The sequence below is a fragment of the Meleagris gallopavo genome, chromosome 9 (genome assembly GCF_905368555.1).
Source record: "Meleagris gallopavo chromosome 9, MGAL_WU_HG_1.1, whole genome shotgun sequence".
Classification (NCBI taxonomy): domain Eukaryota; kingdom Metazoa; phylum Chordata; class Aves; order Galliformes; family Phasianidae; genus Meleagris; species Meleagris gallopavo.
The window spans coordinates 2,208,373-2,228,972 of record NC_139412.1 but is presented as its reverse complement, the minus strand read 5'-3'; the positions used below and the strand labels follow the sequence as shown (position 1 = coordinate 2,228,972).

The 20,600-nt window shown below is 49.5% G+C and overlaps 2 protein-coding genes across 9 annotated transcripts in view; one reads left to right on the top strand and one right to left on the bottom strand.

Annotated features, from left to right (window-relative positions):
• Positions 1-1,860, bottom strand: part of ZMYM3 (zinc finger MYM-type containing 3) — a 30,184-nt gene extending 28,324 nt beyond the window's left edge. Inside the window, exon 1 of one of the 4 annotated variants that reach the window (XM_085230370.1) lies at positions 1,742-1,860. The gene's annotated coding sequence lies outside the window, so the exon portion shown is untranslated. Of the gene's footprint in view, positions 1-489; positions 1,187-1,589; positions 1,713-1,741 lie in introns of those variants that run through there. The other 3 variants (XM_085230368.1, XM_085230367.1, XM_085230366.1) reach the window with 3 other exon arrangements.
• NONO (non-POU domain containing octamer binding) lies at positions 1,106-16,116 on the top strand. Of its 5 annotated transcripts, none has more exons than XM_085230376.1 (11): positions 1,106-1,128; positions 2,363-2,498; positions 5,056-5,276; positions 6,252-6,553; positions 8,469-8,564; positions 9,536-9,732; positions 9,880-9,964; positions 10,725-10,827; positions 11,781-11,823; positions 12,474-12,583; positions 15,077-16,116. In XM_085230376.1, exons 2-11 carry the CDS (start codon positions 2,372-2,374, stop codon positions 15,212-15,214), a joined length of 1,422 nt encoding a protein of 473 aa, XP_085086502.1. In that variant the 5' UTR covers positions 1,106-1,128; positions 2,363-2,371; the 3' UTR covers positions 15,215-16,116. The 5 variants fall into 5 exon arrangements, with proteins under 5 accessions (XP_085086502.1, XP_085086501.1, XP_085086499.1 ...); XM_085230375.1 differs by lacking the exon at positions 1,106-1,128 and adding an exon at positions 1,560-1,581; XM_085230373.1 differs by lacking the exon at positions 1,106-1,128 and adding an exon at positions 1,822-1,953 and having other exon boundaries at positions 5,083-5,276.
• Positions 16,117-20,600: the final 4,484 nt, after the last annotated feature.

Here is a 20,600-nt window from a genome sequence, read left to right as displayed (position 1 = left end):
CGGGGCTCAGAGGCCTCCCGCACCCTTCTCACTGACGGACAGGCAGACAGACGCCGTACCCAAGGAACCACGCGCACCGGGCCGCACTCCCATTAGCAAGCGTTGGCTGCATGCGGGCACGCCCGGCCTCGGCGCGGCGGAACGCACCGCCCCGTGGTGGCCGCGAGGGGGCGCTGCCGCCTCTCCACCCCCCCCCGTAGGGCGCCCCCCAGCGGCCACCACCGCCAGGGGGGCTTAGAGCCGATCCCGCCTCCTCGCCCAGCGGCAACCCCGCCTCCTCCCGCGGGGCGAGCGCCCCGCCCCCCATCCTGCGGGGGGACCCCGCCCCCCACCCGGACCCCGCTCCGCACGCGCCCGCCCCGCCCCCACGGGCGAGCAATGGCCCCCCACCACAGGGCGACTCTCTATGTGATCGCCGCACCCCATGCCTTTAAGTCCTCGGTCCCGCGCTGCCCGCATGGAGGTGCCCGCGGGCGGCGCCGCTCGTACCTGGGGCTGCCCAGCGCTGCGCTGCCCGTTTTGCCCAGAGCCCGGATTCGGGTCGCGGCCCCTTTAAATGGAGGCGCCGCTCGGAGCCCTCAGCGCGCCGCAGCCCAAGGTGGGGGGGAGGTAGCTCCCCATTGGCTGCGCCAAGCGAGGGACGGATCCCCATTGGCTGCGGCGGGGCCGGGGCTCGCGAGACTGGCCGCTGAGTGGCGGCATCGAAAACACGGAATGGAACTTGAGCCCGGGAGCGGCGCGGCAGCCCCGCACTCCGCCGGGCGGACGGAAAACCCGGAGCGGAGTTTCTCGGAGGAGCAGGACCGCGCGAAGCGACAGCGCGGAGCCGAGCGCGGGCAGCGGCCGCACCCCGGCGGGGGCACCGCGCGGCACGGGGGACACGGCGCGGACCGGAACGGGGCGCCTCGATCCCCGCAGGGCTGCCCGCACGGCGCACAGCGTATCGCCGTCCCGCTCCCCCCCCGTTAACCCTCTCGCCGCACGGCCCCGAGTCCGCCACCGCCCCGGGTGGCCCAGCCCGGCCGCTCCACTCCCGCCTCTACCTCCGCGCGGGAGGAGCCCCCCGGCCCGCTCCGGGCGCCGTCGCCACCGCCGCCTCCCCCGGAGCTGGAGCGTCTCCCCGGGGCGGTGAGTGACAGCGCGGCCGGGCGGGGCTTCCGCGGGGGCCCGGGACACGGCACCGCCCCCGGGAGGGGCAGCCCCCGGCCCGCGCCCGCCGCCCGCGCCCCGCCCCCACCGCGAACTGCCCTCCCCCCACTGCGACGCCCCCCGCTCGGGACGCCCCCGGGATCCCCGCCCCGCCTCGGGACGCTGCCCCCAGCCACCTGCCGTGCCCGGAGCCGCCCGCTCGCTTTTTGTCTCCGGGGAGCGGGGCCGAGGCGGGCGGAGGCGAAGAGAACCCCGTGAGGGCTGCGAGCCGCCCGAGCGCTGCGTGTCGCTGAGGGAAGCGGAGGGCTTTATTGAAAGGCTGCGGACCGAACGCGAGCACCTGCGGCCGCCCCGCGGAGCCCCTTGGCCGACGACGGTCCTCGGAGGCCCCGCGGTTCCGCGAGGAGACCCCAGGTTCCACTCGTGCTTCGGGTACTTACGGGCCGGGCCGCCCCGCTCCCCTCACGGCGTTCCCGCCACCCGCCCGGGCACGCGCACGCGGTTTTGGGGGGGGGGGGGGGACACCGCGCGCGCGCACGACGCCGCACGCGCTTGTAGGCGCCGCGGTCCCTTTAAAGCCCTCGGTCCTTACTGCGCCTGCGCGACCGTTCGCCTCACAACGCCTGCGCGGCGCCCGCCGGCCGCTCGCTCGTCTCCTTTGTCTCTCTGCTCGCCTCTCAACCCAGCGTGATGCCCGCCGCGGTGATTGGCAGCGCGCGCTGCGGGCCGCCGCCGAAACGCGGCCAATCGGCTCCTCGCAAAGAGCCGCCGGCCCGCCTCGGCCCGCCCCGCCACGATAGGCCGGTGAGTGGCGGCGCGCGCGACCAATGGGAGCGCGGCGTTCACGGCGGGGAGGCCAATGGAAGCGCGGGTGGAGGCCGCGAGGTTAGGTTGCGCGAGTTCCGGCCGCGCGCGCGCTCCGCTCAGGGCCGCCGCGGGGCCGAAGGGCCGCGATTCGCCTCGACGCCGCCGTCCGCCGCCAGGTGAGGCCGCGGCCGGCGCGGGGCCGCCGCTCGGGGCCGTTCCGCCGCGGGGCCGGGCGCGCCGGCTCGGTCTCCGCCGCCGAGGGCCCGCCGAGGCCTTCCGCGGCCTAGCGCGGCCCGCCCCGCCCCGCCGCCGCACGCGGCCGCCGAGCCTCGCCGAGGTGCGGCCGGAGGCGTTCGGGGCCGCGGAGCCTCGGAGCCGCCGCCGACCGGTGCGTGTCCCCCCGCAGGTGGGGAAGATGCAGGGCAACAAAGGCTTCAACATGGACAAACAGAACCACGCGCCGCGGAAGCAGCACCAGCACCAACACCAGCAGCACCCGCCGCCCTCCATCCCCGCCAACGGGCAGCAGGCCAACAGTCAGAGTGAGTCCTGCAGCGCCTGGGATCGGGGCTGCCGCCCTCGTTCTGTCTGCGGGTTCCTTTTTGTGCGGGTTCATGGGGTCATAGAATGGCCTGGGTTGCAAAGGACCACAGTCCTCATCCAGTTCCAACCCCCTGCTATGTGCAGGGTCACCAACCAGCAGCCCATGCTGCCCAGAGCCACATCCAGCCTGGCCTTGAATGCCTGCAGGGATGGGGCATCCACAGCCTCCTTGGGCAACCTGTTCCGGTGCATCACCACCCTCTGGGTAAAGAAAAAGGGTTCCTTTTTGTGCGGGGTTCTCCGGGGAAATTCGCACGCAGTTTGAAGGCTTTCAGTTCTTAGTGGTGTTTCCGTCCCTGCAGACAGATTTGGGCAGGTTTCAGCCCGTTCCTTCTTTACTCCCTTTCTCCCACATTGGGGTTTTTCAGTGCACTCTTCCTTAAATGTGAGGAAAGCAGAGCTGCTCTCTCTGCAGATGCAGTTGCCTTTAGAATCATAGAATCGTTTAGGTTGAAAATCTTAAAAAAAGATTTCTGGGCTCATCTTGTCCACTCGTGCTCACTGAGCCGTGTCCCCCTCAGCACTGTTATCCACAGCCACAAAGACTCACTTTTGCCATGGAAGGACCCTGAGATGCTCAGGAGCATGTAAGAATGCCTCACTGCGCACAAACAGCCACACTCAGTGCTGCGTTTCTCTCTACTTGAGGGTGTTTCCGAGTTTGTTCTTAATCAGCACGGGCTGCAGCTCTGTCAGTTGGTGTTCAGAGAGTGGTTCTGAGCTGAAGCACTGTTTGCTAATGGAGCCCTGTGCAACCCGACCCCGTGGACCACGAGTGTGGGTCAGTGCAGCCCCATCGTGTTGGTGGGAGGGGAGCAGGTGTTCTGGTTGTATTCCAGTTTTCTGTTGTAGTCTTTCTGCTCGGTTTTCAAAACAAACATTCCAAAGTCACACCTGCACTTCGCTTTCTCAGAAGCATTTCCTGAGCTCGCTGCCCCTCCAGTTGTGTTCCTTATGCACAGTTCCCTTGCTTTTTTTGTCCTGCTTGCAGGTTGAATTGATCCCCTCTCACCCCCAAGCAGGCAGACAGCAGGCTAATAAAAAAATGCACAGGTTTTTTATGAAGTGATCCTGTTAAGCAGGTTCATGGGAGATGATAGAACAGGGTGGCTGACTGCTGTGCTTCCAGTTAGTCTGGAAACACTTTAGCAGTCATGAGTGTGTTCTAAGGAGATCAACTCGGGGGGGCAGCCTGCATCTTGCATCCCTTTGATCTAATTAAGGTGGAACAGTGATGCTCAGTTAAATCACAGGCCTTGCAGTTGAACCCCAAATACTTTTGGTAAAGGCCTGGTGAAGTTTGCAGGACAAAGCACTTCACCTTATGTGATTTTTGCATGATGTAAATAACTTACTGTCCTCTACAGATACATCACCAGTCTCACTTTCTTTAGGGTTAGCTGTAGAGGAGTGCTTGCACTCATAAAGGTATGGTCCTTAGCCACTGTCTGCGTGCACAGCCTGTTCTGGTCAGTATCACACTCTGTTGTCTGAATCAAACCACTTGGGTTTATTTCTTGTGGCCATGATGTTGTGTATCCTTTGCAAAGCAATTTGGGGAGGGCTCGATGCGCAGAGTGCTGGTGTCAAATAAATAGAAGAGAGGAAGAAAAACAAAAAGAGTGAAATACCTTCCCACAGCTTGTAGAGAGCTCCTGTATGCCTTTAAGAAAGGGGGCAGAGTCAGGCAATCAGACTACAGTCATATTCACATGGGATCTGCAGCTTCCAGGGTCATGCTGGATTCTTGCTGAATTGAGGGCTAAAGAGTGTATGTGCATGTGGGATTGAGAATGTTGATGTAAGCACTCCTATTTATTACTGTTAGATCTGGAATTAATGAGGAAATACAGATTTTGTGTAATGAACTTTGTAATTCTTCTGAGGTCTCACCTGAGGGGCTGTTTATATGTTTTTGTTATTTTCACCATTCCAGCCTTCTCTTCAGCTTGAGCCCAAGGCTCTGGAGCCCAAATCCCATCCTGTACATTACCAGCTATCTAAAATGTCACCCATCTGGGCAAAATTAACTCCTCTGTGTATTTTTTTTTTTTTTTTTTTGGTCCTCTGGGTTGTTTGCAGCAAAATATCTGATTGCTGGTCGAACTGCAGCTTCCCTGTAATCATTCAGGTTGTAATAGCAAAATCCTGTAGTGTGACTGCAATTGCTTTTATTGTGGACCAGTCATCTTAAGCAGATCTCCAAAGCTCAGTGAAAATTCTCATGTTATTCCAAGCTCTGGTGTTTCTGCTTTCTGGTTGTTTTTTTTTTTTTTTTTCAGTTCTAGGCTGCATTTCACTGCTGTTACTGAGATTCAGACACGTTTTCTTTAAGAAAAACTTTTGTGCCCGTTGTGAAATAGAATCCTCCTATTGCTGAAGAGATGGCTGGGGAGGTTTGAGACCTAAGTGAGGGGGTGGTTATTGCCTGTATTTGTCCTTTGTCTCTGTGTTCACTGTGATGAAACCTAATAGAATTTATCCCCCCAACTGTAGAGCAGCTGTGTACCTTATTCCCCTCAGATGAAGGCCTGACCATCGACCTGAAGAATTTCCGGAAACCTGGGGAAAAAACCTTCACCCAAAGAAGCCGCCTCTTTGTGGGCAATCTGCCCCCAGACATTACAGAGGAAGAGATGAGAAAGTTGTTTGAGAAGTATGGCAAGGCAGGGGAAGTCTTCATACACAAGGACAAAGGCTTTGGCTTTATCAGGCTGGTGAGTGCCCTGCTGCCCTAGGGGTGTTTTGGTGGCAGTGAACACTAGAGGAGTGTTCTTAACTGCGAGTAGTAGGTGTGCAGATATCTCGCTAACTGAGCCTGCTGTTGGTTTGCAGTGACCTGGGATCATGGATTAGCTTCTACAGGTGATTTGTCTAGAGCGTGGTGTAAGGAGTGTGAATTCAGGCAGCTCGTGGCAGGATGTGTGAGATACCTAGTAGAGTTATTCTGGAATCAGCTGATAGAAGGAAAACATGAACACAGTGCTGTTACAGACCGGGTAGACTTCTGTCTCCTGGGAGGGCACAGACGTGATGTTTCTGTGAACACAGAGCATCACACAGCATTACTGGGGTGACAAATGCTTTGGAGGTGGGGGAAAGCCTCCACATTGAAATATGGCTGGGAGGTTGGGGAGTTAACTGCAGACATAACAGAACGGTTCTCAGACCTGTGGCTCAGGTGCTGTCTGTCTGAAAGCCCCGCTATGAGTGCATAGAGTGGGAAGTTCCAGAGTCTTTGGGCATTTTACTGTAGCACAAACTTCTTGGCAGTGATGTAAATGAATCAGGGTGTGAAACTGGAGTAGGATGTCTTTGGTGGATTGTCATACAGCAAGCATTTCCTTGAATAATATGTGAAACATTAATTGTTACTGTTTAAAACAAATTATTAAGCGCATTTATTAGAAGACTCTGTTGCTCTAATTGAGTTATGTCTGATAGATAATGATAACTTGTTTGCTTTGTTACTATTGATTACTGGATAAGGCTTTCATCTAATGTTTCTTTTTCCCCTCCAAACATTACGTGTGTTTTCAGAGCCACTGATAGCAGAGAATGGCTATTAGGGCATGTTTTAAAATGCTGTCTTCTCAATGAAATGCTTGTTCAGGGGAAACGTCTGTGACAGTTGTGTACGTAGCAGATTCCATACTGCTCTGAGAGCTTCAATGGTGACTTTTTATCTTCAGGAAACTCGCACTCTGGCAGAGATTGCAAAAGTGGAACTAGACAACATGCCTCTCCGTGGGAAGCAGCTCAGAGTGCGCTTTGCGTGCCACAGCGCATCGCTGACAGTCAGGAACCTGCCTCAGTTCGTGTCCAATGAGCTCCTGGAGGAAGCCTTCTCTGTGTTTGGCCAGGTGGAAAGGGCTGTGGTGATTGTGGATGACAGAGGGCGATCCTCTGGGAAAGGCATTGTGGAGTTCTCAGGGAAGCCTGCTGCTAGGAAAGCCCTGGACAGATGTAGTGATGGCTCTTTCCTGCTGACGACGTAAGTGTGGAAGGCGAGGAGTGCTGTGTGGATGTGTGCAGGTTGATGGGTGCTGTTGGCTTGTGAGCAGTGTTTCTTAGAAGCAGAGTGGAGGCAGATGAGCTATGGGGCAACAGATTGTTTGCCCTGCGAGAATTTTACTTAGCTTCTTTTCCAGCAAGAGTGATCATATGCTGAAAGTAGAGCCTCAGATCTTCCTTTTGGAAAGCCTGCTGGTGGGGTCAGTGTGCAAAGCTGCCCAATAAACTCTTTGTAGATAAAGGTGCCTTAGAGCAACTGGAGCACTTTGTAACAAGCAAGAGGTGCTTCGGAGACCACCCATTCCACTGGCTGGAAACAAAGCTCAAGGTGTTAATTGTGCATGCTGAGTGTGGGGGTGGGACTCCACCAGTGAGTGCTGGTGAGCACGGGATCTGTCTGAGGTGCTGATCAGATGGATTGGGTTCTTCTGGGTTTCAACTTTAGATTAAAGAATCATTTTCCTTGTGCTTAAATATCATAAGGCAACAGAAGACATCAGGAGTAATTATGTGAATGTGCACAAGTGAATGACTGACTAGATATCTTTGATGGAGCACTCCTTGTTGCTTTAAAAATGGGGGGGTGGTTGGCCATCTTTGATATATTGAGAGTAAAAACTGTTTTTTCTATGTGTGTCCCTAGAATTTCATAATGAAACACTGTCTGAAATTCAGCTATATTGATAATTTCAAAAGTAATTTTGTGAGCATTGTGCTCTCCTTTTTCTTGGGGGGAGGGGAGGAAGCTGAGTATGGCACAGCAGTATTCAATGCATTCAGTTTCAAAAAGCAGCTTTTTTTGGCTTTTTGTTTTCCGTTGCTGTTTGCTGCCTGAGATTCTTTGGAAGCAACCATTAGAGTTGTAGTTCTCAGCAGCAGGGTTGCTGCCAGGGTGCTCTTGGGCTCTCTTAGTTCATTTGCATTATTTACTCCCTGCCTTCTTGCTGATTCAGAAATATGTATTCTGAAAGAACCATGAAAACAAATTGGGCACTGCCAGTATGTAAGAGAGAGCACCTGGGGGGCAATGTTCACTCTTTTTCTAGCTCTCTGCACTGGTTTGTATTATGTGGCATGGGGAACCAGTATGTTGCTTATTTCTACATATGGTTTGGTTTTGATTGGAGTTATTTACTGCCGTGAACTGGGACAAAGCAGCAGCTACATGAGCTGGCTGGAATAGATGAGTTCACATTGGAAAATAAAGCAGTTGATACAGGCATGTATCACCTTAAACTGAAAAATTGTGCTGTGGACCTTCAGCCTCTCATGTCCTGTCTTTCTACTGGAGCCTGAGCACTGCTTGCTCCTCAGCATAGCCTGACTGTTTCTTCCATTTCCAAAGCTCTGGCAAATGGGTTAAGTAGCCAAAGAGAAGCTGAGGATGTGAGTGGTGTCTGTGCTGCAGTGGGAAGCTGATTGTGAGATAATTAGTATTATTAATTAATTTTCTTCTTCACGCAGAGATGAGGAGGGCAGAAGCTCTCAGATGCAGCGTCTGTTGTGAAGCATGCCAGTGGATTTCTAGGGAGATTAAGGCAGGGCCCAACGGGAGCTGGCAGAGCTCAGCTGTTTGGCAGTAACAAACAGCACGGTGTGATCTCTCCAAGAGGGTGTGAGTGATACAGCCAGTGATCTCCAGCAAGGAGTAGTGTTACTCCTCAGCATAGGCAGCTGTGAACAGGACACGCACAGCCCATGGTTGGTGATGTAGCAAGGGAGGAAAGGGAGGAGAAAATTCTGATTTCGCGTTGGTTCAGATCCCTGACTGCTCTGAATGTCACTGAAAAGTACTAAAAGCAATATTTTATAGGTTCAGACGTAGTATACATGGTTTCCTGTAATGCAAGCTTATTCTGCAGTTGTCCTCAAAGCATCTTATCTGTTCTTTATAGATTCCCTCGGCCTGTGACTGTGGAGCCCATGGATCAATATGATGACGAAGAGGGGCTACCAGAAAAACTTGTCATCAAAAACCAGCAGTATCACAAGTATGTGCTTTCCATAAGAGACAAGGTGGCACTCTCTGTGGGCTCCATTGTTCTGCTTGAGCCTTAGGAAGGTCCTCACACACTGTTCCCTTGCCCTGGTTAGCTGAAAGGAAGTGGTGTTTCTGGATCCACTCTGCTGGATAAGACTGGCAGCCTCTACATACTTTTTTATGTTTGTCTGCTTCTATTCTTGGAATAAAAAATGGTGTCAGTTTGGGGTGTGTTCCTCTTGGTTGGATGAGAAGCTGAAACAGAGACTTAAATTATTTGCTCTAAGCATTATGGACAGTCTGTAGGAAAAAAAGAGACTTAAAGTCACAGTGAAAATAGAAGGAATAGTCTGAACAGTATTAAGGGATTACAGAGCTGTCCAGGAGGAAGGCCACTGTCTTTGAGGGCTTTCTGGTGTAAGCAGGTATCGTGTGGTCACAGCAGTAAATCAGTAAACCATGTGAGATCATACACTTTAAAAGTAAGGAGAATGAGAGCTGCAGGAGCCCTGAGGATGCATTAGGAATAGATGCATGCTCCAGGTGCAGGGGTGCAGAAATTAGCAAGGTAAACATGCATGTTTGGGCTTTGTGTGTTTCTGGAGTAAACCTGCTCATGAGATGTGCAGCAGGAGCAAAGCCTTTTTGTTTCAAGAGAATGTCTAAATTTTTTTTCACCCAGTATCTTGGTGTTTTAGGAACACAGTGTCATTACTTGAAATGGGAGATGACAGGACACTTATTTTCTGCCTAAATTTCTTCTTTCAATAACAGCAGTTTTTTGAGGGGGAAAAAAAGTGGTATCTAAAGCACAGCTATTTGTGCAAAAACGGAGGGCACAGAGGTTTCTTATTTGTTGCAGTGAGACGCATTTCTAACTGACAAAAGGATCTGCCACTGCATTTGCACACAAACAGTTATTTTTTCCTTAGTTCCTCTTTGCTTTGTTGAAACATTCACTGGCTCTTCCTTGCTTGACAGGGAGCGTGAGCAACCTCCTCGATTTGCACAGCCTGGCAGCTTTGAGTATGAGTATGCCATGCGTTGGAAGGCTCTAATAGAGATGGAGAAGCAGCAGCAAGAACAGGTAGACCGTAACATCAAGGAAGCTCGAGAGAAGCTGGAAATGGAAATGGAAGCAGCTCGCCATGAGCACCAAGTTATGCTCATGAGGCAAGGTACCAGTCCGAGATAAAAATAATAGCAGAACAAGGCCCTCCAGCATCCCAGGATGAGTGGCTCAGAAGATTGATGGAGCCTGCTGAAGCTGAGCTGTGGCATAGCTGCTTGATTTTAACCAACTGTGGAACTGCCATCTTTTACAGATTTAATGAGACGCCAGGAAGAACTGAGGAGGATGGAGGAATTGCATAACCAGGAAGTACAGAAACGTAAACAGTTGGAAATCAGGTAAGGAGGCAGTTCTGAAACTGTGGATCCGTTATGATGCGGAACAAAACGCTTCTCCACTAATTGCTCAAGCTGACAACTTAATTGCTACCTAAAGAGTGGCTGTTGTTTCTGGCCTTCCCTGTTGATAGGGGGAGTGTACATCTGGTTTAGGATGGGAGAGTTCCTTCTGAAGGTGAAGGACACTGAGTAGCATTAGGTTGGATTTTTTTGTTTGTTTGTTTTAATTCTCTATCTCAGTTTAGCTCCTTGACCAAGACAGGGTCAAAAAATGAGAATCTGTGCAGCAGCTTTAATGCTGCAGGTTAGGAAACCCCATCTGGTATCTTATCTGACTTCTCATTTGGGAGGTAACTTAGTCTCAGATTTCTCTCTCAATTCCAGCTCTTCATTGTCTCAGGGTTATTGTAAGAAGCTCTATGTGGTCCTCCAGTTTACTTCTGTAATACAAGGAGCTTGAGAACTATCTGGCTTTTATGCATTGTATTGCACATAGTTAGCATGTACTTGGGAGCTGCTGTGAACATGGGTGAGCTCGGATCTGTTTTTATAATGAATTCCTTAAAACTGTTGAGAATGCATGTTGAGAGTGTCTTGCTCACGGATGTTTGTTTTCATCACAAGGTGCCTAATATTTTACAGCTTCAGCAGAATCGTGTTTTTAAAGCTGCATGTTTCTAAAACAAGACCCTGCTAGGCAGCACTGTGATGCAAATGATTGCTGTGTGTTGTGCTGAGCATCCTTTCCTCTTTTTTCCAGGCAAGAGGAAGAACGCAGGCGCCGTGAGGAAGAAATGAGAAGGCAGCAGGAAGAGATGATGAGACGCCAGCAGGAAGGCTTCAAGGGGAACTTTGCTGATGCGGTACGAATAGCCCACTTCCCCATTGCATCCACATTCATTAGAATTTTGCCCTTCCCAGCATGGGGCTTTCTGTGAATACTTAAGATGTTGGTTGAGAGACTTTATACTCACTACATCCTGCACTCAGTTGTTGATTCCCTTTAACCTTAATAGTTTTGTCTGGAGAATGTAGCTGATGCAGTTACTGTCCAACTGCCGTTTATGTAGGTCACACAGAATCACAGAATGGCCAGGTTGGAAGGGACCTCAAAGATTGTGAATCTCCAGCCCCTCTGCCACATGCAGGGCCACCAACCTCCACATTTAACATCAGCCCAGGCTGCCCAGGGCCCCATCCGACCTGGCCTTGAACACCTCCAGGGATGGACGGGGCATCCAAAGCCTCTCTGGGCAGCTGTTCCAGCACCTCACCACTCTCATAATAAAGAACTTCCCACTGACATCTAACCCCAATCTTCCCTCCCTCAATTTAAAACTTATTTCCCCTTGTCCTGCTGTTATTTACCCTTCCAAAGACCCCCCCCAAGGTCCTGGCTGTGCAGTGAGGTGGATCTGTGATGTGTGCCCTAAGCTCACTGGCTGGCATTTTGTGGAAGTGGCCCAGTGCTGCATATTTGTTATGTAAGCTTGCATTCCTTCCAACAGGAAAAGCTTCTTAGCTATGCTGAGGAAGTAGCACACTGATTCTTTACAGTGTGTTACTGCTGCTCAGCAGATCTCACCAGGCAGGTATCAGGTATCTCTTTGTGCTGCAGTTTAATACAGTCCCTCCACGTAGCTTTGCTTTGCTGCTCGATGTTGTACCATGATAGAATAGATCTGCTCTTGAAATATACCCTAGGAATGACTTTTCTATGCAGTAACAAAAAGCCCAGAACGCAATGTATTTATGAGACTTCATTAAGAAAAACTCCATTTTCTTTATTGTTTGAAATGAGTCTCTCTTTTTCCAGAGGGAGCCACCAGACATGCGAATGGGACAGATGGGTATGGGAGGTAAGTGTGGTGTGGGTTATTGTTATTGTTATTGTTGGGTTTTGTGGCCCTCCTCATTTCTATGTGTATTTATTTCCTTCTCTACAAAATCCATGACTTCTTGAGTGGCTTTGTTTTATTTGCTCCTTACTTGGAGAGAATTACTCTGACAGTTTCTATGTTTAGTGACAGGAAGCAATCATATTACAGGAAATACAACAAAAACTGCAGGCGAGGCAGTTTATATGTGAAAGCTCAGTAAGCAGAAGACTTGATTGAAATTGCTGTCAGACCCATATGTGAATAAGAAATATGCACTGATAAAGAAAGTGGTACAATGTGTACCAACCTGCCCTTGGTCCCAGGCAGTAATCTCAGTTATGTCTTTCATTATTTTGACTACACGATCTGGAGTTTCAGGCCATGTGCAGAAGAGTGAGAACACCATGGAGTAGTGGTTCATGGAAATGGTGACCATTAGAATTTGCTGTAGTTTCAGATAACAGTGGAATGCAAAACCAGTTTATCTTGACCTAATAGTGCTCGTTAGTAAATCAGGACTCTGTCCCTGCATCTAACACAGGAAGCTTACATGGTGCTTTGTGGTTTTGGAGCAATGAGGAGACCCCAGCTTCCTCTGTGTTTGCTACAAATAAGGCTTTGTTTTCCAGGTACCATTGGCATGAACAATAGAGGAGCCATGGGTGGTACCAACGTTCCTGCTGCTGCGCCTCCTGCAGCTGGTCCTGGAGCTATGATACCTGATGGAGCCATGGGAATGGTAATGCATCTCCAGCTGCTCCTTGTGCACACCTTTAAACATACATGATGTTGTTTCCCTTGTTCAGCACTGTGCTGTTTAGGCTTGTTGCCCCCCCAGCCCCAATACCTGGCTGCTGCTGAGATCTGTATGAGTTCATCTTGCCTTGCTATTTGTTGGTGTTTTTGAGGATTTAACCATGTCATCTTTCCTACATTACCTTGAATATAGCTAATGCTAAAAACCTTTGCTAGAAGGATCCTAGCAGTAATTTGTAGTCATTTTTTAAATGGCTCATTGGGAAGCACTCAGAATATTTGGAGACATAGAATCTTGAAGCGTAAAGCTGAGCTTTCAGGAGTGTTCTGTCCATAACTCGTTTCTGAAAACACTAAGTTCCCATGCTAACAAGCTGAAATGATTACAGTAATAATGAGGATGCAAAAATGAGTTCAGATAATTTGCTTAGGAAGTGAGGAGCAAGGAATCAGTGGAGGCTATACTTATGTATTTGCTTTTTTTAGTTTTTATATTGAATTTATTTTTAAACTGCATATATTTGCAAAAGGTCTTTGTGACTCTTCTTGTAGGGCAAAGAAAGCTTAAGTGCTGGATTGGCCAAAGTGAGGGGTGGATCTCCAGATCTTTGTGAGCGCAGTTCAGGTTTACACCCCATTTACCTCCAATTGTCCTCACTCACACAGACCTGAGATGTTTGGAAACCTCAGGCATCCTCCCAGCTGAGATATGTCACTGCTGACTTATGAAGAGAAAGCCCTAGGGAGAATTCTGAATGCAAATTTAAAATTTAAGTACAGCTAATGGAAACCTGAGAAGTTCCATTCATTACAAATCCTTTGCAAAAGATGATAAAAGTTGGATTGTTTTCTCTTACGTAGGAAACCCACAAACTGTCTGCTTCAGTAATAGTGACATGAGAAATGAACTGATGAAGGAATGTAATTCTAGTGCTGATATGAGCTGAAATCTGTTGTTCTGAAACATACAGACTTGTCACTGCATGCTGCAGCTAGCTTGCAAAAAGTCTGTTTGCTAAATTTCCATAGGAGTGTAGGAGAAGTGCTTCTAAGAATAATATCTGATCCTAAGGGACACTGAGATACTACTGAGATAAAATGAAAAATCAGGATATTTAGACAGGAATTATATTGCTGCATTAGTAATTTCAGTGGTGAATGGTAACTGTGCACATGTTCTGGCTTGTTACAATCGTGAGGTGAAGTGTTGCTTCAGTGTTCTGTAGGAGTTGTTGGGGGGTCAGGTTTAATTCAGGAACCAGTGATTCTGCACACATGCTGTGCTGAGGGCTGCTTGGCAAGGTGAAGGAATTTAACTGCTTGCAGTGATTTGGCTGTTACTGTTTCTATGAAAATAATGCTGTGATGGTCCATGTCTGCAGCTTGCAACTTATTTTGCAAGTGAAGTTCAGTCTAGTAAAGCAAATAACGTGGGGGTGGGGGTGACCTGGTAGCTGTACTGGGAAGGAGAGATACTGCTCAGGAATTCGAGCTTTGGTGGTATGCATTGAGGGCTTTACTGCAGAGCTTTACAACAGATAATTGCTTTGGTGGCATCTGTCATTCCTGTCCTTCAGACAGGGGATTGATCCTCTCACAGGGCAGCTCTTCCAGTCAGGTTTATTCATCTTGAGCAGCTCATAATACTTGTTCTAAGTAAAAAAAGAAAAAAGCAATGGAAAATATGTTAAATCAATATGCTGGAGTAAGAACATCTAGACCAAAAGCAATGGGCTGTTTCTCCAGTGGCCAGAAAGATGGATAGTTTTTTAGGTAACTTTGTCCAGGCCAGGTGCTTAGTTTGACTTACTGAGTCAGTGCATTCCAGTCCTTGGGTGTTTTTTAGACCAGATGGGCTGAAGCTGTGTCTGACCTGATCTGCCCTCCCAGCTGACTCAGCTTGGAGCAGGGGGTTGGACTGGGGACTTTGTGAGGTATCTTCCAAGCTGAGCAATCCTTTGCTCTTCTCCCTGCTGGAAGGAAGAGGCTGTGCAGTAACATTGCCTTAACTGGGAGGCAGGAGAACTGAGGAATGGAAACAGAGGGATATGGCCAAGCCACGGGATCAGTATTTCAGATTTATCTTGGATTCATAGCATTGTCTACGTCTGGATTGTGATAGTGCTGCATTATCAGTGTGCTGCTCCTCATTTACATTCAGTTTGGGTGAGGAAAATACGATGGAAATGTGAATTCCTCTCCCAGATTGTTACTCACACGTTCCACAGCAGGGCAGTAGGCTGGGGATGGCGTATGAGCTGCTTTCCAGTGTGTTTGACTCCAAGGTACGTGGGGAAGGGTCCTGCAATGCTTAACTGTAATTAGAGCCTTCTCAGTCCAGTTTTGGGGTTAGTTTTGATGGGTGAGGGTACTTTTATAGCAAGATAAATCGAAATTGCAGGATTTGGACAGGATTTGAATCAATTAGAAGGGCTTCTAACTGCTGTCTGTTTTCCATCTTGCTTCTTCAATACAGACTCCACCACCGCCTGCAGATCGCTTTGGGCAGGGCAGCACGATGGAAGGCCTGGGAGCGATGGGAGGAAACCCTCCTGCCTTCAACAGAGGAAATCCAGGGGGTGAATTTGGCCCCAACAAACGTCGCAGATACTAACAGGATGAAGCTGCCCCCTGCACTTGCCCCAAAGAGGAAATGAATCTTGGCAGGCCGTACAGGGTTCTACTCAGGGGGTGGGTATCAGAATAGTCGATTAGGGCCTGCTTTGGTTAAGCCACTCTAGGATGAGGGGAGTGCAGTCTGACTGATAAACGTTTTATAGAGAATTTCATGTGGTGCATTCCTATAATTTCAATGTGAAAATGGATTCAGGGAGGCTGCCGTGGTTGTTCTCTAACGGTAAAATCTGGCAAGGACTGCGATGCCTTGACCATTCCAGGTGTCCTGTTTGCAGCCGGAGTCCTGAGGCAGAACTAGATAAAACTGCAGTAAGTCTTGGCATTTTTTTATTTTATTTTCTTAGTGTAGCACAGGGGAGGATTCTCTGGAGAACTAGGGCAGCATCTGGGTACTTTGCAGCTCCCGTGATTCTGTAAATCTGTATTGCTCCAAATGATCCATCATATAGTGAATTGGAGAGATTTTTATGTTCGTTTTTTTTCTGGTTTTTTTTTTTTTTTTTCTCCTAACTTGTAGTTACTCTTTTTATCTGGACCATCTGTTTCTTTAAAGTAGTTGACCGTCATGTGCAGTCTGAGTGGCTGGGAGGATCTCGTTGGGATGAATTTTTTGATAATGTGTTGTATCGCTGTTTATTTTTACTGGTAGTAAAGTACAATCTATTGGACAAAGATACTGTATCTCATGCTGAAGATTTAACTGAAACAAATGTTTGTATAATCTTAACCTTGCCTGTCTTTTGTGTAGAAGTACTACAAGATTTTTTTCTTTTAGTGTAAACTGTTTGAACACAAGCTGTAATTGTCCCACTAACAAGTTTGAGTTTGTCTGAGGAATGTTACAGGAATGCATTATTAAAGTGGATTTTAAGCCTTTTTTATCTGCTGTGCTGCCTCTTCTGTTTTTGGGGTATTTTTTTCACTAAAATGCATGTGTATGGATTAAAGTAAGTCAAGCATCAGATTATGGAGCAAATCCTGCGTTGGTCAATAAAGGGGGTATTAAGCCCTGAGAATTTTCTAACAGTTCTCCTCGTCACCCAGTGAGTTTTGTTTGTGTTTTGGAATGAGAATTTCAGCATTTAAGAAGAAAAATGAGAGACCTGTGATGCGTGTGGGTTATGGCTGCAGTGCAGACACAGAAGCTAAATGTGAGACTTGTTGGTGCATCACCAGGACTGTGGTGTTCGGTTCATGTCTGACAGCAGCGTGCTGCTGTTTGTGCCATGTCAGAGTCTGAGCAACATGCAGGGCTTTCTGTAGGGCTCTGACCTCTGTTTGGGGAAGGAAACTGAGGAATTGTCACTGTCAGTGGTGACAGTGTGTTTAATGTTGTGTAATGCATGAGGGAATCTGCAGGGCCAGGAGTCCTCTCTGCATGTTGAGGCTGGAGGGAGGGGAGAGTAGAGAGGGGAGCTTAGGAAGAGGTTTAGATGAGGAAGTGTGGGAGAGTTGCAGCCTTAGAGCATAAGGAGCTGCTTACAGACTTAAAAAGAATAGGGAAGATTAAAGCATTTGTCAGATGACAGGCGGTACCAAGGCAACAACTTTTAGAAATGATGGTTTGGCCTGTAGGTACCCTGTTAAAATAGGGGTGAGATAGTTGTTCTGAAGGCTTTCATTGGTTTACACCTGTCACTTGATTAATTGTAATTAGCCTGTAATTGCATGATTGATAAACGATTGGAGAGAGACTACAGCTGCTGCTCTTGTTTCCATTGCTTATTTCCATGTTTGACAGCAGCAGCATGAGCATCTGGCATGCTTGGGTGATACAGCATTTAATGGCACTTCTGAGTGGGGTTATGATTTACCTGTAGGTGCAGTATGAGGAGCTGAGCAATGCTTCTCATCTGCCACGTTTGCTCAAGTAGATCTCCAAAAATCTGGCTAGAATGGCTCTCCTCGTGGAGGGGCTGCCTCTGCTCTTTGCCTCCTGGCTGGAATGTCACTGGCAGGCTTTCCCTAAAGCAGAGTGGCTGATAAGTAGATATTTTGATTCCAAAATATGAAATACTAAAAAGAAGCTGTGAAGTTACGCTCAGCTGTGTGTATTGTCTCAGTCTTTTGTCTGTTGTTCTGCTTGGTTTGTTAGTGAGTTCTGCCTTGGTTGTGTATCAGAGGGAAGTTCTTCACAGAGAGAGTGGTGAGGTGCTGGAACAGCTGCCCAGGGAGGCTGTGGGTCCTCCATCCATGGAGGTGTTCAAGGCCAGGTTGGATGGGGCCGTGGGCAACCTGGTCTAGTATAAAATGTGGAGGTTGGTGGCCCTGCACGTGGCAGGGGGTTGGAGGTTCATGATCCTTGAGGTCTCTTCCATCCCAAACCATTCTGTGGTCTTCAGGGGTGGCACAGAGCTCAAGTATGTGGGTGCCCCAGCCACTGCCTCGGTCCTATTCAAGTGTCAGGTAAGGATGGGCAGGTTACTAAGGCTTTGGGAGGAAATGGATGTAACAGGAAAGGGGGGGATTTAGCACTGCTCAAGGTTCATCTAACAAAACAGGTTTCAGTGAAAATGGAGGATCTGTTGACAGCAAAGGAAGAAACTAAAGCTGCGCCCCACTGTGAGTGCTAGAAAGAGCTGCTCTCACTTAAGAAGGAAGAAACTGAAAACCTGCACTGAGGGTCTGGGAAGGGAATTGTAAAGGAATCCGTTATTGCTACTTCCAGAGGTGCTCAGCAGGAAGGAATGGCACCACCGACTGCTTGCAGTGCAGCAGCTTTTAAGGCTGAGTGCAGGAACAAGAGGGGCTGCATCGCTCCAGAGCAATTCCAGAGCTGCTGAAGCACTGCTGCTGCCATTGCTTGGGTAAGGCAGCTGGTGCAGCTCTACAGAATGGGTTCTGTTATGAGCACTGCCCAGATGTGCTGAAATTCAGTCAGTGAGCAGAAGAGTGTGTCTGATTGCATGCTTTTGCAGATCATTGGCTGTTAAATAGCCGCAGACAAAGTATTTCTACTGTCGTGGGAGATACCACTGCCTTTTGCTGTTGTTCCTGATCAGCTTGGTTAAAATGCACTCATACAGTATCAGTTCATGATGGACTGAGGGCTGATGAGCAGCCTGGCTCACAGCAGCTTGCTCCTTAGCTTTAAATCCCCACCTTTGTGAGCTGCACAGATGGTGATTTATGCTACTTTCCTTTAAACAGTGCCTGCATTTACAAGAATCAAAGTGAATCTGGACAATCCAGCTGGAACCCAAGTAATTTTGTCACATCAAATAGACAGCAATTTCCTTTTCTTTTTCCTGACGCACAGGAGCTCACCAGAAGCTGCCTTTTATTACAGAAAGCCACAAATGGTGGTTTTATCTAATGAACCACCTTTGTAACTCCAAAGGTGTTTCCTGTGGCCACGCTGAAAGGAGCCACCATTCCCCCTTTTTTTTTTTTCCCCATGTTTGATGGCTGTGAGAGCCAGAGCTGACTGAAAGGAGAGCAAGAAAGCAGTGCAGCTCAGCCCCTCACACAGCTGTGCCTCTGGGGCCTCCTTCCATCGTTGCACCTGGCCTCCCTGCTCTGTGTGATGCTTGTAGTGACTGCTTCAAGGCAACAGCACCCTCCAAAGGAAGGTTTTCATGCTGGGTGCCAGCTGAGGGTGAGAAAAGTGAATCTTCAGGGCGGACTGCACTCGATTCTTTTTGGACCAGTTCCTACTAAGGACTGTTTGTGCTTCCTGGTGAGGAATACTGTCTGTGTGAGCACTAGAGTAAAGCAGCAGCTCATCTCTGAGGAGGTAGAACTACCTTGGGGAGTGACAATCAGCCTGAAATACAGCAAGAAAGTCTGCACTGTATCAGTGCATGCTCACCCAGTGAGACCAGAGTGCTGGGGTGACAGCCCAGCTGCAGGACAGCATTTATGGTTGGAGATGAAGGTCACCCATAGATCTGTGCCTGGAGTTTTTCCTTTCTGACACTCTGCCTCGTGAGGCTGCATTTGCTTTCAGGCTCAGTACTCCAAGCTCAAAATTGCAGCTCCGTGCTGGACACCTCAGCTACAGCTGTGCCCTGTGCTACTTACTGTAAGGTACTTGTTGCAATAGTTACAAACTTTTTTCTTCTTTAGCTTTCCAAACAATGCAAATCACCATCTGTAATTGATGTTATTGCTCCAGCATGCATAGCACTTTTGGTTTTGAAGACCACTGGTAGCAGTGTGCACGAGGGCAGACCAGACCCAAGCAAACTGTTCTTTTGGTGATTAAAAAAAAAAAAAAAAAAAGGATTTTGAAAACAATTTGCTCAATTTCTCTATCTCCTTTTTGTTCTCTGCTCTACCAAATTAATTGCACATAAGCTAAAGGGGCTTTATTTGTAATCCCCAGCTGACCGTTCCTTGCACACTGCTCCCAAGGCACAGTGCACGGCCAGCCCAGGGACTTGTGCTGTGCTTGGAGCTGTGCTCCAGGTCAGGATGGGCTGCAGCACCACGGGGCCACGACTGCTGACAGCTCCAGCTCAGAGCTGGAGGAGCCATGAGGGCTGTGCATTTTGCCATTATCTGTACTCATCTCCTTCCTGCCCTCATCTGTAAAGCACACCAAAGGCACCAGCTCTGCTACGGACCCCTAAGGCCCATCCTCGCTTAGCAATGGGTGTCTTTAGCCTGTCCCCACACTGCAACCTTTGGTCTCATCCTTGCTGGGCCTGGAACTGCAGACACAGCAGCTCATTGGTGTCTCTGTGCACGTGTGGTTTCCGGCAGCCTCGCTCCCACATTGACCCACAGCTGTGCAGTGAGGATGGAGCAGTGCTGTGGTTTGCTCCTGGCTTCCTGCAGGCGCGCAGGGACAGCCCAGCTGCTGCTCTGCTGTGGTGCTGGGAGCTCTGCTTGCCCACCGCCAGGCTCTCCGCAGTGCTCAGCCCCAGCATCGCCTCAGCGTTTCCTCCACGAAGTAACCTGAGCTGCAAATCTTTGCTGGCACGGGATGGCAACAGCTGCAGCCACGCTGACGGCTCACATAAAGGACAAGGAGATCTGAAACCCTATAGCGGCACACAGCCCCCTGGCTGGGCATTCCCTGTCACAGGGCTCTGCCTGGCTTCCTAGGAACGAAGTGAGTCCTTTGGCTCTTCTGTGTGCCCCTCAGGTCCCTGTGCCTCAGAGCACTGTGTTACTCAGAGGGTGGGTATGCTGCACTGCTCATAGGGCACGCTTTGGGGCTGTGCCAAGGGCTTCTTTCAGAGCCAGTTCCACAGCAGAAGTGCTGGGTGGCTGCTGTGCGCTCCAGAGCACCCAGGAAATGCCTGTCTCTACAAACAGGAACAACAAAAACACACTTTTCTTTCAGACGTTTGTAGGAACGAAGTAAAATCTTTCAGCTCAAGAGGACTTCCTGTCCATAAGAGGAAATCCCAGGT

Bases quoted from the DNA above. Each gene is read 5' to 3' on its own strand.
- NONO (XM_085230372.1), top strand. From the start codon at position 1,840: ATGCCCGCCGCGGTGATTGGCAGCGCGCGCTGCGGGCCGCCGCCGAAA. The intron at 6,554-8,468 runs GTAAGTGTGGAA...TGTTCTTTATAG, and splicing joins GGCTCTTTCCTGCTGACGAC to ATTCCCTCGGCCTGTGACTG. The intron at 9,965-10,724 runs GTAAGGAGGCAG...TCTTTTTTCCAG, and splicing joins CGTAAACAGTTGGAAATCAG to GCAAGAGGAAGAACGCAGGC.